The following is a 16,920-nucleotide window of genomic DNA, read 5'->3' as shown; positions in this document are numbered from 1 at the left end:
GGCGGAGGGGGGGGGTCTGCCGCGCCCCCCCCCCCCCGGGCCGGCTCCGTTTGGGGCCGGGGGTGCGGTTGGGGGCGGTGTGGGGCGGCGGGATTGGCTGGCCCGGCCGCCGGCCCTGCGCACCCCGGCCCGTCTGCGGCGCCGCGGCCAGCTGGCGCCAGCGCTCATATAGGATGCGCGGGGATGGGACCGAGTCGGCCAGAGCAGCGGCTTTGCCATCTGAGTAACACTCTCCATCCAGCCTCCTCTGCTCTTCCCGCGCTCGTTCTGCCTTTCCCCCCTCCTCTCCCTCTTCGCTTTTTTCATTCCCCCTCCGTTCTCCCCCTCTCTGCCGCACTCTCATCCTCCACGCCGGCATTCATCGCCACCCAGCCTCCCGCGCCGGGTAAGTGTGGGGCGCGGGGGGGGCGCCGCGCCACTGCCAGGGCGCACTCGCTGCCTTCTCTAAACACCCTTCTCTCCACTCTTCTTCTCTCCCCTCTCCCTATTTCTCCCCCTCCTTTTCCTTTTGTGTCAGTTGGAGTTCTTACTAGAACTACGCTATATTAGTTCTGCCGTTCTTCCTTTTTTACCCCGCTTTTGAAGCCAGCTGGAAAAACTCCTATTGACGTTTCTAGCGGGGGGGGGGGGGGGGGGAGAGAGAGAGAGAGAGAGAACGAAACTATTTCCTTTTTTCCCTTTTTTCCTTTTTTTTTTTTCCCTCCTTTTTTCCTTTTTGTTTTTAGTTAAGAGTTTGAAATGCATCTCTGTTTATTTTGTGGGGCAATGAGCAGGGAGAGAGCAAGGCAAGGAGTTTGGGGACAGGATATTTTTGGAAGGGAGGAGGGGCTCTGCTTCCCCCTCCCCTTCCATGTACCTCTGGGAAAAGAAGCCGGCCGGGAGCCGGCCCGGCGAGCAGCGCACCCACGGCTGCCGAGCTGTTAAAGCCTCCTGTCTCTCCCTACAGGTGCTGCCCTGGCGCTTCCCCGGACCTGCCTCCGCTACCCGCCTGTTGACAGAGGGACACGCTGACTTCTGGAGTCCTCTCCCACGCCTCAGAGGGCGCGCTCCGGTCACCCGGCGGTTTTCTTTCTAAGAAAAGCCACCCCAATATCTTAAAACCCACCAGGCAGCGTCAAAAGCGACCCCCCGAGCAGCACTCCCCGCCCCCACCGAGCGCCGCTCGCTCCCGGCCCGGGGGTGGGTGAAAGGGGAGGCCCGAGGCCATGGAGGTGGCCACGGATCAGCCTCGCTGGATGGCCCACCACGCCGTGCTCAACGGGCAGCACCCCGACAGCCACCACCCCGGGCTGCCTCACAACTACATGGAACCAGCGCAGCTCCTACCTCCGGATGAAGTCGACGTCTTCTTCAACCACCTGGACTCCCAGGGCAACCCTTACTACGCCAATTCCGCCCATGCCCGGGCCAGGGTCTCCTACAGCCAGGCGCACGGTAAATCAGCACCCCGGCCCCTTCCCGGCCGTCTCGGCAGCGCTCCGGCCCCTCCGGGTGTCCTGTCCTGCGCGGGGGTGAGAAGTTTCACCGAGTGAAACTTCGGTGTGTCGGAGCCGGGGAGCAGCAGATCGAAAACAGGATAGACAGGCAGGCACGGGTGGATTTTAACCCTAGGGATAACCAAGGGCTAGCGGAGGGGAGGGAAAGAAAGGGAGGAGGTGAGAGAGGAAGGGGAAACTGTGCGCACGGGCTAAAACTTCTCAGACACGGCTACTTCCCGGATGCAAAATACAAACCGATTCAAACCGGCGATGGATTTTATTTGGGGGTGTTCTTAGGAGCCGAAGAGAGAGAGCATTACGGCAGCTCAGAAAGATAGAGCAGAAAGGGGTTTGCTCCATTTTCCTAGGAATAGCGTGTGAGGAAAAGGCTTGCCTGAGTGCCCCTCCTGCTCCCCTTGCTCCTTCTGGCCGGTACGTCCCTCAGATAGGATAGGGGGAAGGGGATGCTGCACCAGCCTGGCTGCTCTTCCCTGGGTTTTGAAGTCTCTCCCGTGGCCGCCTGTCTCCCGGCTGCCTGCAGACCGAGGAGCTGCCCAACCACGGGGAGCTGGGGTTTTCCCCAGCCGCTCCGGGCTAAGCCGCCCCACGCTGACCCCAAACGCTCTTGTGTTTCTACAGCCCGCCTGACCGGGAGTCAAATGTGCCGGCCTCATCTTATCCACAGCCCCGGGATCCCTTGGCTGGACAGCAGCAAGGCGGCACTGTCTGCCCATCACCACAACCCCTGGACCGTCAGCCCCTTCACCAAGACACCCCTTCACCCCTCGGCGGCAGGAGCGCCTGGGGCCATCTCGGTGTACCCGGGCAGCAGCACCTCCAGCACCGCCTCCGTGTCTTCGCTCACCCCGGCCTCGCACTCCGGCTCCCACCTCTTCGGCTTCCCCCCGACCCCTCCCAAGGAAGTGTCCCCAGACCCCAACTCCACCAGCGCCGCCTCCCCTTCTTCCTCCGCCGGGGCTCGGCAGGAGGACAAAGACAGCATCAAGTACCAAGTGTCGCTGTCGGAGGGGATGAAGATGGAGAGCGCCAGCCCGCTCAGAAGCAGCCTCACCAGCATGGGGGCCCAGCCCTCTACCCACCACCCCATCCCCACCTACCCCTCCTACGTGCCGGCAGCCCACGACTACAGCAGCAGCCTCTTCCACCCGGGCAGCTTTCTGGGGGGGCCCGCGTCCAGCTTCACCCCCAAGCCGCGGAGCAAGGCCAGGTCCTGCTCGGGTAAGTGTCGCACCCCGTGGCCATCCCGCCGTGTCCCGCCTGGAAGGGCCGCGCTCCCGGGGCTTTGTGCGGGTGGTTGCGCCGGCTGTTGGGGTGAGCGTGCGGGCTGCTGCGAGGCTGGGTGCTTGTGTTGGCCCTCTCCGGGACAGAGGGACAGGTGACTGCTTGGTTCTGCTTTTCTGGGTTTTTAAAAGTAGGAGATGGAGCTTGGACTGGGCTCCTGTGGGTGCCAAGGCACCCCGGCACTGGCCACAGGGCGCTCGAACGGGCCGCGGGGCACGGGACCAGGGCAGTCTGAGCCAGCAGACCGCGTTGTACAAAGAGGGATTTATACGGAGAAAGAAACCCGAACCCTTTTCATCGGAGAAAAGCAGGCCTCAGGCTCCCGAGGGGCTCATGCGCGACCCTGCTCCCTCAAGTCAGGCAAAGGCCCATGGATGACACATGGGGGCTTTCCAGGGATAGGTATTTCTCCCTCCGTAATTTCCACGTCTCTCCATTAACACCACCCAAAGCCCCAGCGCAAGATGAAAGCGAAACTTCCCTGGCCTGTCTCTTTCAGATCGCAAAGGGCCTTTTTCCCTTCGCGTTTTACAAGAGCAAGAGTTCAAATATAGTTTACATACCAGTGCAAAAGACTAAGGTGTCCAGTCACTGCTAACTTACTCCAGCCTAACTTTAACTAGAAAAGACTCCCCTCGCCGTTTTTTTTTTTTTTTTTTTTTTTTGTTTTTTTTTTTTTTTTTACCCTGAATCAGACATATCTCTGCTTCCAAACAACTGCCTGCAGACCTTTCCCATGTTCACCCTTCCTTGCGTTTCTTCTAAAAGTGGAGTCCTAAATCCGTAAATTAGGCGATGAACAGTTTTGGCCTCACTTTGAAATCACAGTAGTTATACAGCTAGACACAAATTATGACAATTAATGTAATTCTACTGACTTTCTTGGTTTAATATTCTCACCAATGGAAGGAAATAAACTGCAATATGCTGGGGCTTAATTTAGACAGGACTTTAAAAATAAATGGCCCTATAGGCAGTTGCATATGTGTTCCATTGAACATATTTGCTTATGAATACACTACATGTTTTTATTTAAGTAGACAATAATTTAGAAATGTGATCTCTTATGAGTTTTGCAACAAAAATACCAGCTATTTTACAAGCTCATCAGTACTGTTTCAAATGATTCCTCGGAAGGGGAAAATACATTCTTTCTCTGCTGTTATTTCCAGGCAGTTGCCACTATGTGTATGCATTTTTAGTGCATTGAAGAGAAGCTACAGGCAATGGGTAGCCCAAACCTCCTGAGTCTAGAATCTGGCTCAAGATCCAGGTCTCTAAAGAACAGAAAGGATCCTGAGTAGCTTTTTAAAATTTTTTGTCCCGTAGCTGCTGCTGATTTTTACATGGGGGAAAACAAGGACCTTTTTTCTTTTGTTTTACTGTTGCCTTTTTTTTTTTTTTTTTTTTTTTTTTTCTCCCCTCTGTAAGGGAGCTCCCAGTGTAAGGAACTGGGGAAAGTTCGTGACCACTCAGTGTTTTTGTAGGAAAACTAAGACTCACGACAGGACGACTCCTGCAGCTTCCTGCCCTAGGAGGGACAAGAGCTACAAATGCAGTGCCGCAGAGCTCCCCTCATTTCTCTCTCCAGACTGTGTTGTTTAAAAGCTTCCCACTCCCTAGATTAAGGCAGGCACAAACCCCGCTGAACTCAACATGGCCTGCTTCAGTTATTAGCAAAAAGAATTTCCTTTCCAGTTAAATACTGTAGGATTTGCATAAACGGTATTAAGAGAGATTTCTATATTAAGCAGACCTGCCCTCAAACCATCCAAGGCAAATGAACTTTTAGCAGGAAGCTTTCTGATGCAGAAACAGATATCTTGGAGTTACATGTTGTGTTTTATTTAATGCAGCCTTTCTACAATGCTATGTTTACCACATTGTACTAAAACTAATAATGAAGGTAAACTGCTCCCTACCAAATCCAAACTGGACTGTTGAAAAATCACAGAAACAGAAAAGCACTCAAGCTGTTTTTTACAGTAATGTCCAGTGAAACTGAACTTTCTCAAAGAACAGCATTAACAGCATTTTTATGCCTTTAGAACAAAAATCATGACTGAGACTCTGGCATTTTGTATCCATTCCTAGTTTTATATCCATTCCCAGTCTGCTCAGCTCTACTTTCTCAACCTGTAGCATTTGCAACAAAAAAGAAAGCGCAGAATTGGAGGTCTTTTTGCTTAGATTTATTTCTAGAAAACCTCTTCATCTGACTCTCTCTCTAACGCGTTGTGTGTTTGCAGGTGTGAGTGTTTGTGTGCACGTGCAGGGTGTTTCTGGGCAGGGGAACACAGGATTTCACCACCGGAGTGCAATAGATCCGGGAGGGGAGCGGTGCCCAGTGAAGACTGAGGGAGTTCTCGCTGAAACGATAACTTCCATCTGACACAATAAGAGTGTCACTCTTTCTCACTTCGCAGAGAGTGCTGCCTATTCCCTATCATGACATAAAATACTCACTGGAGCCTGGGAGCTCTTGAAAACTGAGCTCCTTGCTGCCTGTGCTGTAGATGTCACTGCTGCCTGGTTGTGCTTAATTAACAGAATTAACACACTGTTTTGACTTCTGAAAAATGCCTAAAGGGCGATGCAAAAAGATTTTGTGAATTTGTTTTTAAAGAAAGGAATCTGTTTTCTTCGTGTTTCCATTTAGAAGGCAGAGAGTGTGTGAACTGTGGAGCCACCGCCACCCCTCTCTGGAGAAGAGACGGCACCGGGCATTACCTGTGCAACGCCTGCGGGCTCTACCACAAAATGAACGGCCAAAACCGACCTCTCATTAAACCCAAGCGAAGGCTGGTAGGTGTCTTTATTTCTCCTGGGTTTGGGGATAAATCAGGCAGCGGGACCACACACAGGCACGATCAGTCGTGCCTCATCTCTGCTCAGCCCCTGCGTGGAGCCGAGCTGCACTGTACGGGGGTCAGTCACGGCGAGGTCACTGCCGTGCCTCGGGGCACATCTCCCCCTCCGCCCCCATCCCGGCGGGACCACCGAGCCCGCCCTGTCCCAGGCATCCCTGCCGCTCACAATGCATGCGGGATATCGTGTGTCCTTCTCCCCGTTTGTCCTCAGATGACAGCTTTTAATTTAATTCCTCATTTACTTGGCCTCTTGGGACGGTTTGGGCACACACTGGGAGCGAAAGGGTTATGAGCATGAATGTCCTCCACCGTGTACTAAAAAAAAGTTCCAGCTCCAGAAAAGCAAAACAAATCAGATGAGTCAAAGCTACTGCTCCCTACTTAAAAATTATTTGTATAAAAGCCATGAAGTAATTTTCACTCTTATATTCTCTGGCAATATTAATATTGGTTCCCTCCCCAGACAATCCCCTACTGTTAAAAAAAAATCCTATTATTTTTCCATGGAGTCACCTATACTTTGTATTTTCATTTGACTGATTAAAAAAAAAAAAAAAAAAGTCCTTTCTAAGCTCCTGGTAGTAGTTTCCTATCCGGATATCTGTACGTTAAAGATAATGAAACTTTGTGTATCTGTTTCCTGACTCTAAAAGCTTTAGAGAGTTTCTATAGGCAAGCCTTGCCAGTCATGCTTGCTGTTTTGAAATTTCTAATACACTCTACTCCGCAAATAATGCGTAAAATGCTAAGAATAATAAATATATTTTTTGGAGCTTTGTGATTTATGGTGCCTAAGTCTCCTAGCTATTCGTGGGCAAATATCAATGAGGTTTAGAGAGCAGAAAATTTGCATTACTGTTCTAACACTGAGATGGGATATAGAAGATTTCTGCCCTGAGTCAGAATTTCAGCTATGTAAGCTTCTTAATGACTTGCCTTCTAAAGTGACTGACATATAGAAAAATGTTAAGACAACAGTGTAACATTATCGTCTCTCAAGCTCAAGTGCTTTCCAGACTGAATGGGACAGGCCATAGAGTTAAGCAGCGGAGTTTTGAGTATCAGTAAGCCATCTCAAATATGCAAACATAGATCTCCACCTTCCAGTGTATTGGGAGACTGTTATACTTAGCTCACTGTGCAGGGTTTGGGGGGCACTAGAAAGGTTTTCTTTTAGTGTTTAGCTGTTTAAATGTTTAGCTTTAATTGATTTACAACTTTGTTTATTGCCCCTTTTTCCACTGTAGTTTGCTTGTTTGCGGGGGAGAGGAGGTGGCCATCTTTGGGAGTTTGTTCATCTGCCATGCAATAACAAAGTGATCGTATTAATAATGTCAGCATTTGGACGTCTGGCATTAATTGTGTTTGGGTTGCATGAGTGCATTTGCAGTAGGGGGTACCCCCTCTTTCTGTCTTTGGCCTGTTCTCACAGGCGAGTAAGGCACCGAAATATATGAGTCTCCGAGGGCCTGATTCTTGCCTAAAGCTGCTGAACTGTCCATCAGCTTTGGGACAGTTACAGGGGGCCATGGCATAAATCATGAGCAAGTGAGAACAGAGCCCTGTGCCCCTCTTTGGTGAGCAGGCCGAGCTGTGCTTCCCGCGGTGCCAGCTCCCCACCGGGCTGGCGGGCAGGGAAGCACCGAGTTCTCTGGGAATCCACTGCCCTGGGACTGGCTCTGCTCACGGAGATGCCCTGTGCATTGCTGTGAGCTTTGCTGGGCTTCACCCCATGGCTCTCCATGGCTAATTGCAGAAATATTCAGGGAGCAAGGCCCCCAGGGAACGACCGCGATTGATACGCTTTGGGAAGTAAACTCCAATTTAAGGAAATACCGAATCCTCCTTATTAATTCAGTAGCACAAAATGGACTTGGTGTTTTGACCACGTCTAGAGGCAGGGCTGAAGGTTTCTAATACAAAATAATTTCCCAAAATACGGGGTGCAGTAGTCTGTCCATAACACTTTATACGTCACTGTCCATGCACAAAGGACGCTTTATGGTGGGGTCTGCTAGACAAGGGCCCGTCCAGGAATCAGGCGCCTGCAGCTCTACTTTTCCTGTTCTTGTTTTGGGAGGTGGGTGAATGTTTGGGCTTTTTTCTTTCCCCTCACCTTGGTTTCAGCAGAACAATAGTTTTATGAAAGGGTGGTGGATTTTTTGGCGGTTTTGTTTAATTTTAAGACAGTTGTTTGAGGGCTTGTCAGCCAAGGAACTAAGTAGGGACAGAGGCGGCAGACGGGGGTCAGCGGAATCATTGCTGCAAGGCATGAAATTTGGTTTGCTAAATATTTAAAGAAAGTTGGAGCCGGTTTTGTTTTCTCCCTTTCACTTGTAAATGCAAACTGAATTGTCAGTGATGGCTCTGATAAATACTGCACCCAGCTAAGCAATGCGGTTCATTTTCTTTTGTGTCCACCTTTTAAGGGCCAGAGTAGGGGTAAAAATCACATTCTTAAAGATGTTTTCAAAATCCAGTCCCATCCTTATCACAGACTATATTTATCATCAAAGAAAAAGAAAAAGGCAAACGCATTTTAATGATGCATTTTTAGAATCGTGAAAAGGGAAAATCTGAAAAAGTCAAGATTACTTTTCCCCCCTCTAAAATTTTTGTTTGTGGAATCAAAGATTCATTGTTTCTCTCCTTACTTCCGTTGCACACAGAGTGCCGTGGGGCTTGAAAGTTTGCATAGGAGAATATTTGAATTTAAACAAAAACATAACGTCCATAAAACTTAAAACTGACAGCAGCTTTCCTCCAGCCCTGATGCTCTTCAGTAACAAGTTCTCCCCAAACTAAATACTGAGTCCAATTTGACCTTTCTCATGATCTCCCTCCACCTGGTGATACATTTTAATTTTCTTTTTCTTTTGGTTAGTCAGCGGCCAGGAGAGCAGGGACTTGTTGTGCCAACTGCCAGACAACCACCACGACCTTATGGCGACGTAATGCAAACGGGGACCCAGTTTGTAATGCCTGTGGACTCTACTATAAATTGCACAATGTGAGTATTTACTCATCTCATGTGTCGCTGCTTGCCTAGTGTGGATTGATGTCTTAACTGCATGGTGTACACTAGGCTTTTATTGGTTTCAGGGGTTTGGTTGTTGTTTTATTCCTTCCCCGTCTCTAAGGTTCCCCTGGGAAGTGACAGCCGTTCTTTGTCAGCATAGTGATGCTAAGTTCAGTGACATTACAATGTATTAGCTTGGCTTCTAGCTTGGGCAAACCAGGCAAAACAGAGCTGCCACACTTGGTTTTAACTAAGTGGGTTTTGTGTGCTGTTTCCATCCAGAAAAAGAGGCCATTTGGAATGGGCTCTGTGCAGAAATTAATCGTGATGGGCTATCTTCATTTTGACTTCTAAAAAAATAATTGTATCTAAGGCTTTGTTGTATTATTTAAATTTTTTTTTAAGAAATTAATCCTAAGCAGGAACACTTGGTATGTTGGATCATTATTTACACTGTAGGTAACAGAGGTTACTGGTACAAGATTGCTCATGTCTCAGGACTGAATTTGGGTCAGCGTGTGCCTCCTAGTTTGATCTTCTATTAGGAAATTAATGAGAACTGAGGGTAAGCCTACGGGAAAGAGAGTCATCAGCTGCCAAATTCAGTTCAATTTGTTTTTCATGTCTAGGGGTTTTTTGTGTGTGTGGTTTTATTAAACAAATCAATATAAACAAGTTCTGCAGAGAGAAACACCATTTTTTTTGGCCAGAAAAAGGTCTCCATCCAGGAAAAACACATGGGGGCTGTCCAAATATTTTCATTTTTGCACAATAAAGTCATTTTGTCTGCAGGAGCCTGATTTTCTCATTTCTTGCAGGTGAACAGGCCTCTGACCATGAAAAAGGAAGGAATTCAGACCAGGAATAGGAAAATGTCCAACAAATCAAAGAAAAGCAAGAAAGGCTCTGAGTGTTTTGAGGAACTGTCCAAGTGCATGCAGGAGAAGTCGTCTCCCTTCAGCGCTGCTGCCCTTGCCAGTCACATGGCACCCATGGGGCATTTGCCCCCTTTCAGCCACTCTGGACACATCCTACCAACGCCTACCCCCATCCACCCATCTTCCAGCATCTCATTTGGACACCCACACCCATCCAGCATGGTTACAGCCATGGGATAAAACCTGATGACCAAGAGACCCATCCAGATATTACGAACATGGGACTTTGCCTAAGGTGACACCAAGTAAGACAATGTTCTGCCAAGAGGAGTATGTAGGGATGGCAAAAGGAGACCTTTGCTCCCATGTGGTTAACTTTTAATGCTGGACTAAAACCTTGCAAATGATGGGTCTTCTGCAGAAATGTGTAGTGGTGCCTGTAATGCACTTTGCCCCCTCAGGTATAAGAAAAAAGAACTCACCTGTTCGATACTTAATGGTCCAGCAGGAAGCAAAAGATGGCAGAAGCTGAAAGAGAAGGCTCGGAACTGGTTTTCCTTTCTCTCTTTGTTATTACTGTGAATATTGTAAAGAGATATAAGCAGCCTCCCAGGATGGAATTGGCTCACTGGAAGCCAGACATGCTGGATTTCTATTGCGGACTTTGTTTGGGATAAGGGAAAAAAAAAGAAGAAAAAAAGCCAAAAAAAGAAAAGTAGAAAAAAAAAAAACCAAGAGAAAGAAAAGGGCATCTTTATTAAACCATAAGTTTTAAAATCACACACAAAGTCATATTTATTTTGTTTTCCACAAAAAGCCTCAACCCCCTCTGATTGCATGTTTTTGTGCTGTCATTTGCAATTGCTACCCTGTAAGAAAAGCTGCCTTCAAAACAAGGAGAGGGGAAATGTACTCAACAGCCCTCTTGGATTAGCTCCATCTATCTTCCATACCAAAGTTACTAGGAAGGGGGAAAAGATTGCGAGGGCGAGGAACAAAGCAAAAATGTAGCTGTAATACGGGATTTTAATATACCCAAGATGGTGATTATTTTGACACAATTCCTTCATTCTTCCAAACATGAAAGATTTATTTTTAAAAAGAGCCCCTCTCCCAACTACCCTATTGTTCCTCAAACCAGACAACCTAGGTCAGAAAAACTGTTGGGAAAAAACTCTGGGGAAGGCAATCCTGCACTAGCAAGGGGTGGATAGCTGCAACACAATTTTGGTAAATGCCCGTAGAAGTTCTAACACAGCCAAAGCTATAATGGGGCACAAAACCCATCCTGCTCGCAGACTTTGGAGGTTGAAGCATTTTGTTCTGTTGTGTTGGCAGCTGTCGCTTAAAAATGCAGATTAGCTGCTTGGGTAAACTTTGGGCAGTGTGGGCACCACATGCACATGCAGCCAGCGCCTGCTGTCTCAGGCACCCAGCCCCGGTGGAGTCCACCGGGAGGAAGGGCAGAAATGAGGCTGAGATCACTGGAGAGGGGAAAAAGAGAGACAATCAGTTTGAGCTTCACACATCCATCAAATCCCAGACACAGAGACAGCTGAGGGAAAGCATCGTTCTAAGGGGAACGTCTGTTTTCCGTAGCGGATTTTATATGAAAACAAGAAAAGAACAAAAAAAAAAATTCAATCTCCCATTATGAAACCATATTGTACGTAAATGACCGAATACAAAGCTATTGCCAATGTGAAGTGTATTCTATTGATTGTTATGATCTGATGCCTCTCGTGAACACAAGCTCCAGTATAACATAAGGTGTACATATTTAGGTATACTTCTGATGAAAATGCCCCAATGAACAGAGGGGTTTGATAATGTAAACCACGTAAGCTTAACTCTGTGAAAAGCTTTTTATTTTATTTTTTTAAATTTTAACTATTTTGTTGTTGGGTTTTTCTTTTTCCTTTTTGTTTTTTTTTTTTTTTTTGGATCAAGCCAAATTGTATCTTTACTGCAAAAGTCCTGCTTTAAAGAAAAAAACAGAATGAAACAAAAAAAGGATGTATGTAAATTTTTTTAAGCCTGTAATTTTTAAGCCTACTAAAATGTAGTATTTTATAATTAAGAACCAAGCAGCCATGAAAATCCTGCTTTCCTCTTTTTTTTGGTCTGCGTAGGCATATAGGTGCACTTTGTAAAGAAGTGGAAATAAATGGGAAACTAAATTGGTTGGGAGAAATCATAAGAATTTTTAATCTACTGAGGTAAAAAATTAGGTCCTTTTTACTTTTTACCTTTTACAATGGTACAGTTGTACATTATTTGTACCCAACTCAAATTTCTGTAGGATTTGGGCAGAGGGGAAGGGGTGTGGGTGAAAGACAGGGATTACTGATACAGTTGACAAAGTGCAATATATTGTCAGTCACTGCAGCATAGACAACAGCAGTTGAGATTTAAATTATTTTGTACTTGTATCAGCATAAAAAAAATTCTTCAGTATTTTCTGTTTTTATTTTAATTTTTATTTTGCTTATTTTTGGATTAGTGAACTAAATTATTGTTAATTATGTACAACATGTTTATATATTGTCTGTAAAAAGTGTATGCTTTCCTCATATTCCTTCAAGGTGAATATTGCTAAGAATAATAAATACCTTTTTTGTGAAACTACCTGTGCCCTGCTTCATGTCATAAAAGCTGCTTTTAGTTGGGAGAGAGGAAAAATTATCACCATTGTTGCCAGCCGAATTATTAGCTTATACTTTATGCAGAGCAGGCTATGATATTTTGAAACCCTAACAGGGTAGGACAAAATAAGGTAGTTAAAGAATGATTTAGTGTTGGAAGCATAGGTACAAAAGCTCATTCTCCAGTGTTGTTTTGGAGTGATGAGGTCAAGCAGTTCAGTGTGCCTCAGTTTCTAAACTAGTTTAAATTTTGAGGGAGCAGCCACATTAGAGATGATGAACTGTGATTTCTCTTGATTTTTTTTTTTGTGTGTTTTATTAAAGTGTTTGGAGAAATACCTTTACATTAAAAACACATTTTAAAAGCATTGTAAACATAGAAAAGAGACCAGCTGCCTAATGGATTTCAAGGCAGGACCTGTATGAGACCAGGGAAAGTTCTCCAAAGGAGCACTCTCCACCTGGAAACCTGTTTCTTGCCATTTGTCATTATCAGTGGCGTGAAGGGAGCAAGGGGGGATGGCCAGCCTGGAGCTGCCCTGGGAGCAGGGCTGCAGCCCTGAGTGCAGGGAGGTGTGCACATGGACTGGCATGTGAGGATGGAGAAAAGGGCTTACCAAACAGATCTTCCATGACACCAAAACTGCAGCTGCTTTTGTCACACAGTGGAGTTTGACCCACACAAGGAACCCCTTGGGGCCTTACAGAGTGAAGCAAAGTCTTGCAAAGTCACCCATGTGTAGGGGTGGGCATTGCTGCTGCTGCTGCTGCTGCAACAATATTTTCAAGAAAACTGCTAGTTTTTGGGTTTCTTCCTTTGACCCCTTGTGGAAAACTCTACTCATTAAGGGAAAAAATGACCTGGGTTCCTTTATCCTCTGTGTGTGTGTGTGTGAGAATTCCAGCCCTTTGGAGCAGTGCTTGCCTTTCCCCCTGCAGCCTCCTGCCCAGCCCTGGTTGCAAGCCCTACTTGTGAATACCACGGAGCTGCAGCAGCTTTCCATGTGCTGAAGGAAGAACACACAACTGGGACGAGGCCTTCCTGCATCATTTCAGACGAGTTAATCATCTCTCTAACTTGTTCAGCAAGGCTTAGTGCAAACACCCATTAAAAAAAAAAAAAAAGGAAAAAAAGAGGCAGTTTATAGCACACTGTGCAAGCTTCATTTAAAAAGAAATGTGTTCTTTTTTTCAGACAGGTTTAAAATGGGGTTATAACTAAAATCAGCCTGTCTCCCTCCATCTTTGAGTAGCTGAGAAATGAGAACTAGCAATATCTCTTTAAAATTTGGAATAATCAAGCTGTTTGCTTTGGTTGCACAGTACACATCCCATTCAGGTTGTGATGGTGGCTTACCTGGGGGCTGCCTCTCTGCCTCTTTGCTGGTTTGGTTGGATGCACTGACAGAACTGGGGCCATAATCCATCAGGCCGTCAGGAGGGGTGGTGCATCCCCCAGCGCCCGGAGGAGCGTGCTTCTCTGAGCGGGGGCTTCAGCAGTTCCTGCAACACAGATAATAAATAATCCCATGTTTGTCAGGTGGCACTAATCTGTGAAAGATCAAACCATCTCTCTGCAATGTGTGTATTGTGTTTGTCTCCAGACATTTCGCATAGCAGAAGAAAAACAAACAGCAGGGAATGGAAATGGAGCAAGTGTGTAAAGTTCAACGTAAAGTGTAAGCACAGAGCAGATATCAAGGCAACAAATTGGGATTTATAGTCCTTTCACTGCCACCAAACACTGGGGGACAGGATTTTTGTGAGGGGGGAACCCTGACATTACTTGCCTTTGGTTCCTGTTGTTGGCATTATTGTTTTAAGCGGTGCTTAATTGTCATGTCTCCACGGCCACATCAAAAGCCAAGAAGATTAGGTTACAGGGAGTGTTTGATGTCAAAATACAAAATAAATAAAAGGGAAGCTGAAAAGGTACTGTATTTTCCATGATGTCTGCTGAGGTTTTTGCTTCAAACATCCCTCTTTTTATTATAATTTTGCAAATGTTGCACTTTTAGTGACAAGATTTTATTTACTTACTTTCAAATGGCTCCACTGCTTTCCTGCAACAGCTTGAAAGGGTTAATATCCCCTCTTTGATGGCAAACATGGTATAATTAACGCAAACTTCTTAAGTATCCTGGTGACCTGTAGATGGCCACATGAGAATTTTGTTATTTACTGACTTGCCAAACGTTTATTGCTTATAGAAGGACAAGTGGGAAGCAGGCATTAATTTTGTTGCTGTTATCTGTGATTGCATGTAAAGTTCATAGCTGAGAGTGCCTATATGTCAACTGCAATTAAGCATTTTCCCATTTTTTAAAAAATTCATTTCACTTTGGTGGAGGGGGTTGGGGCAGCAGATTTACAAACGGAGCTCCTGCCCATCCGCAGAGCAGGCGTGACACAGCCAGAAATAGGACAACTTCCCCTTACCTGCAGGCTGCAAAAGAAAACAGTCTGGCGCCATGGAGCATTTGATCCTTGGCTTCTCCACAGAGACAGTCAAATCAAGACCAACTGTGGCAGGGCAGAGAGGGACATTTTGTGGTGAGGCATCTCCCCTTGGAAATTAACCTGAAAAACAATCAAAAACTAAGCCAAAAGTGGCTATCAGGTGAGTAGGCTCATTTATCACCAACCTGGACTGGATTAGAATGCATGACCTAGAAGTAAAATGCTTTGTTGAGCCCAATTCCCTGGGCCATCTGGTCCTTGCAAGTAAACATTTCTGAGTGAGAGTGACTGTTCTTTAAGCATGGTGATATGAGTGCAAACCAGGCTGCTCCGGGTCTAACAGATCAAACCTCAGCACCAGGGCAGCTGGCTGGTGCCAATTCAGAGACACCATTTGCTTCAACAGCTTTGGGTGCAATTCTCTGTGGTGCCAGCTTTGCAGTCAGCCCTGGTGGCTCAGCCTGATGTGTCCCTGCCAGATCCAGAGCTTGTCCTAAATCCAGGGCTCACATTGCACCAAGGTGCTGCTGGGAGGTCTAGGACCCTTGTACCCTCATCAGAGGAAACTCATGGGAGACACTGCAGAACTGCCCTCCATTTGCAGTAAGAGCTAAGTTGCATTTCTGAGCACTGAAAGCGCATCTGAACAAAATGCAGTTGCGGGGTGAGAGATACAGCAGAGAAAACTTGCAGAAGGTAGAAAGACAATAGTGAATTAACTCCTCCTTCAGGGAAAGGCTTTGACATACCACCGAGGGAGGGAACTGCTACTGTTTGGTCTATAAAAACCTGAATCAGGGAAGTATAACGTTCACCCAGCCTATACAGCAGCACCAGGCAGAAAACAGCCACTTGCCTGCATCCTGCATGCTCCTCTGTCTGTGGTTCTGCACTCTGGGCTGCAGGGAGTTATTTGGGGGAAAGTTGACTCTGGCTCAGGAGGGTCAAGAGCCTGTGTAAATCATTTGGAGTTGGGCCTATCAATGCCAGAGTGTGAATAGAGACCCTTGTTTCTTCTGACACCTGCTTCACCAAAGTCGTCCCCAAAACTTTTCGTTTCCTCTGGCTCTTGATTCAGCTCCTGCCTGCTCTCTCTCAGGCAGAGAGTACGTGGCAGATTTCTTTACCTGGGATATTTTGTTGTCTATTTGGTTGTAATTTTTTGCCTCTGGTTCTTTAGTTCACTCCCACTTGCCCACATTGGCATTCTGGTGGCTCTTATACTGCTAGCGTGATCTCAAGGCAATCCCTATTGGATTTTGCTGTAATATACAGATTATTTTACTATCTCCTGTTTTAATTCTGCCCATCCATTATTTTATTTTATTTTTATTTTCTTTTTTGTGGATCCTTGAAACATTTGGAAGTAAAACCACCCTATGTTGAGAGTCAATCATAGATAGAAGAGAACTAGATGAACAAAAAAGGAACAGATCAAAATTGTTCACATAACCTTTGAGCCCACAGGCACTCTGGACTGCACACTATTTTCTTCTTTCCAAGCATTACTCCCAGCAGCACAGGAAATATGGTCTTGATGAAAAAGCACACTCTGGAGGCAGACCACTGCCTGACTGGTGCCAGGACTCACCCCATTCCCTCACACACTCACTTTCTGATAACAAGCGAAATTACAGCGCTCTGTGCCTCAGTTTACCCTTGCAAAGCAGGCATAAAGAAGACATGACCTGCCCTATCAGCTACACACAAGTGTTAACTTGCTCCAGCCTAGCAAACTTCAGGGCAAGTTCTAACAAATGTCAGAATGTGGTGTGTACTGATAGGCACAGGGAAAGGGCACAGCACTCTCTAGGTTAGAAGCTCCTCCCTGCCCCTGCTGTGGAGCTGCTGCACTGCTCTTACCACCTCCATGCAGCTGTTTGTGGCACAGATGACACACTGGAGACATTAGTCACTGGAGTGCATCCCCGGCTGATTCCAAGTGCTGACCACACAGCCTCACGGAGAGCCCCACGCACACGCAGAGCCGCACGCAGCGCCTCCAGCCCCGGCCCATTGTGAAGCAGCCCTCTCGCCATCTCCCATGCTGTCAGCCCTGACCTTCCTTTCACATGCTCTAATGGTCACTAGAACACTGCAGAGAGAACACGGTCCTGGGATTAAATAACCCTAATTTGTCTCCAGGCCTTTCCCCCTCCTTCCCCTTACCTCAGTCTCCCGCGACTTAACGTTTAAAACAGCTGAAGTTTACAAAAAAATCAAAGCTCCCAATAGGCCCAGATTGTCTAAATACGGAAAACAGGAAGT

General features: G+C 46.6%; 1 protein-coding gene and 1 long non-coding RNA gene across 3 annotated transcripts in view; one reads left to right on the top strand and one right to left on the bottom strand.

Annotated features, from left to right (window-relative positions):
* Positions 1-12,172, top strand: part of GATA2 (GATA binding protein 2) — a 19,233-nt gene extending 7,061 nt beyond the window's left edge. Inside the window, exons 1-6 of one of the 2 annotated variants that reach the window (XM_041425749.1) lie at positions 249-385; positions 947-1,434; positions 2,118-2,717; positions 5,440-5,585; positions 8,535-8,660; positions 9,488-12,172. In XM_041425749.1, coding sequence (XP_041281683.1) covers positions 1,206-1,434; positions 2,118-2,717; positions 5,440-5,585; positions 8,535-8,660; positions 9,488-9,787 — 1,401 coding nt within the window. In that variant the 5' untranslated portion in view covers positions 249-385; positions 947-1,205 and the 3' untranslated portion in view covers positions 9,788-12,172. Of the gene's footprint in view, positions 1-248; positions 386-946; positions 1,435-2,117; positions 2,718-5,439; positions 5,586-8,534; positions 8,661-9,487 lie in introns of those variants that run through there. The other variant, XM_041425751.1, reaches the window with a different exon arrangement.
* Positions 12,173-13,555: 1,383 nt separating this feature from the next.
* On the bottom strand, positions 13,556-16,713 carry LOC121347408. The gene is made up of 4 exons (XR_005954227.1): positions 16,516-16,713; positions 14,632-14,772; positions 14,233-14,340; positions 13,556-13,695 (listed from the first exon to the last, which is right to left on the bottom strand). It is a non-coding gene; the product is annotated as an uncharacterized LOC121347408 (long non-coding RNA).
* Positions 16,714-16,920: the final 207 nt, after the last annotated feature.

The sequence above is a fragment of the Onychostruthus taczanowskii genome, unplaced genomic scaffold, assembly GCF_017590055.1.
Source record: "Onychostruthus taczanowskii isolate IOZ18803 unplaced genomic scaffold, ASM1759005v1 scaffold9, whole genome shotgun sequence".
Taxonomy (NCBI): Eukaryota; Metazoa; Chordata; class Aves; order Passeriformes; family Passeridae; genus Onychostruthus; species Onychostruthus taczanowskii.
The sequence above is the reverse complement of the archived record's forward strand: the minus strand, read 5'-3'. Positions and strand labels throughout refer to the sequence as shown.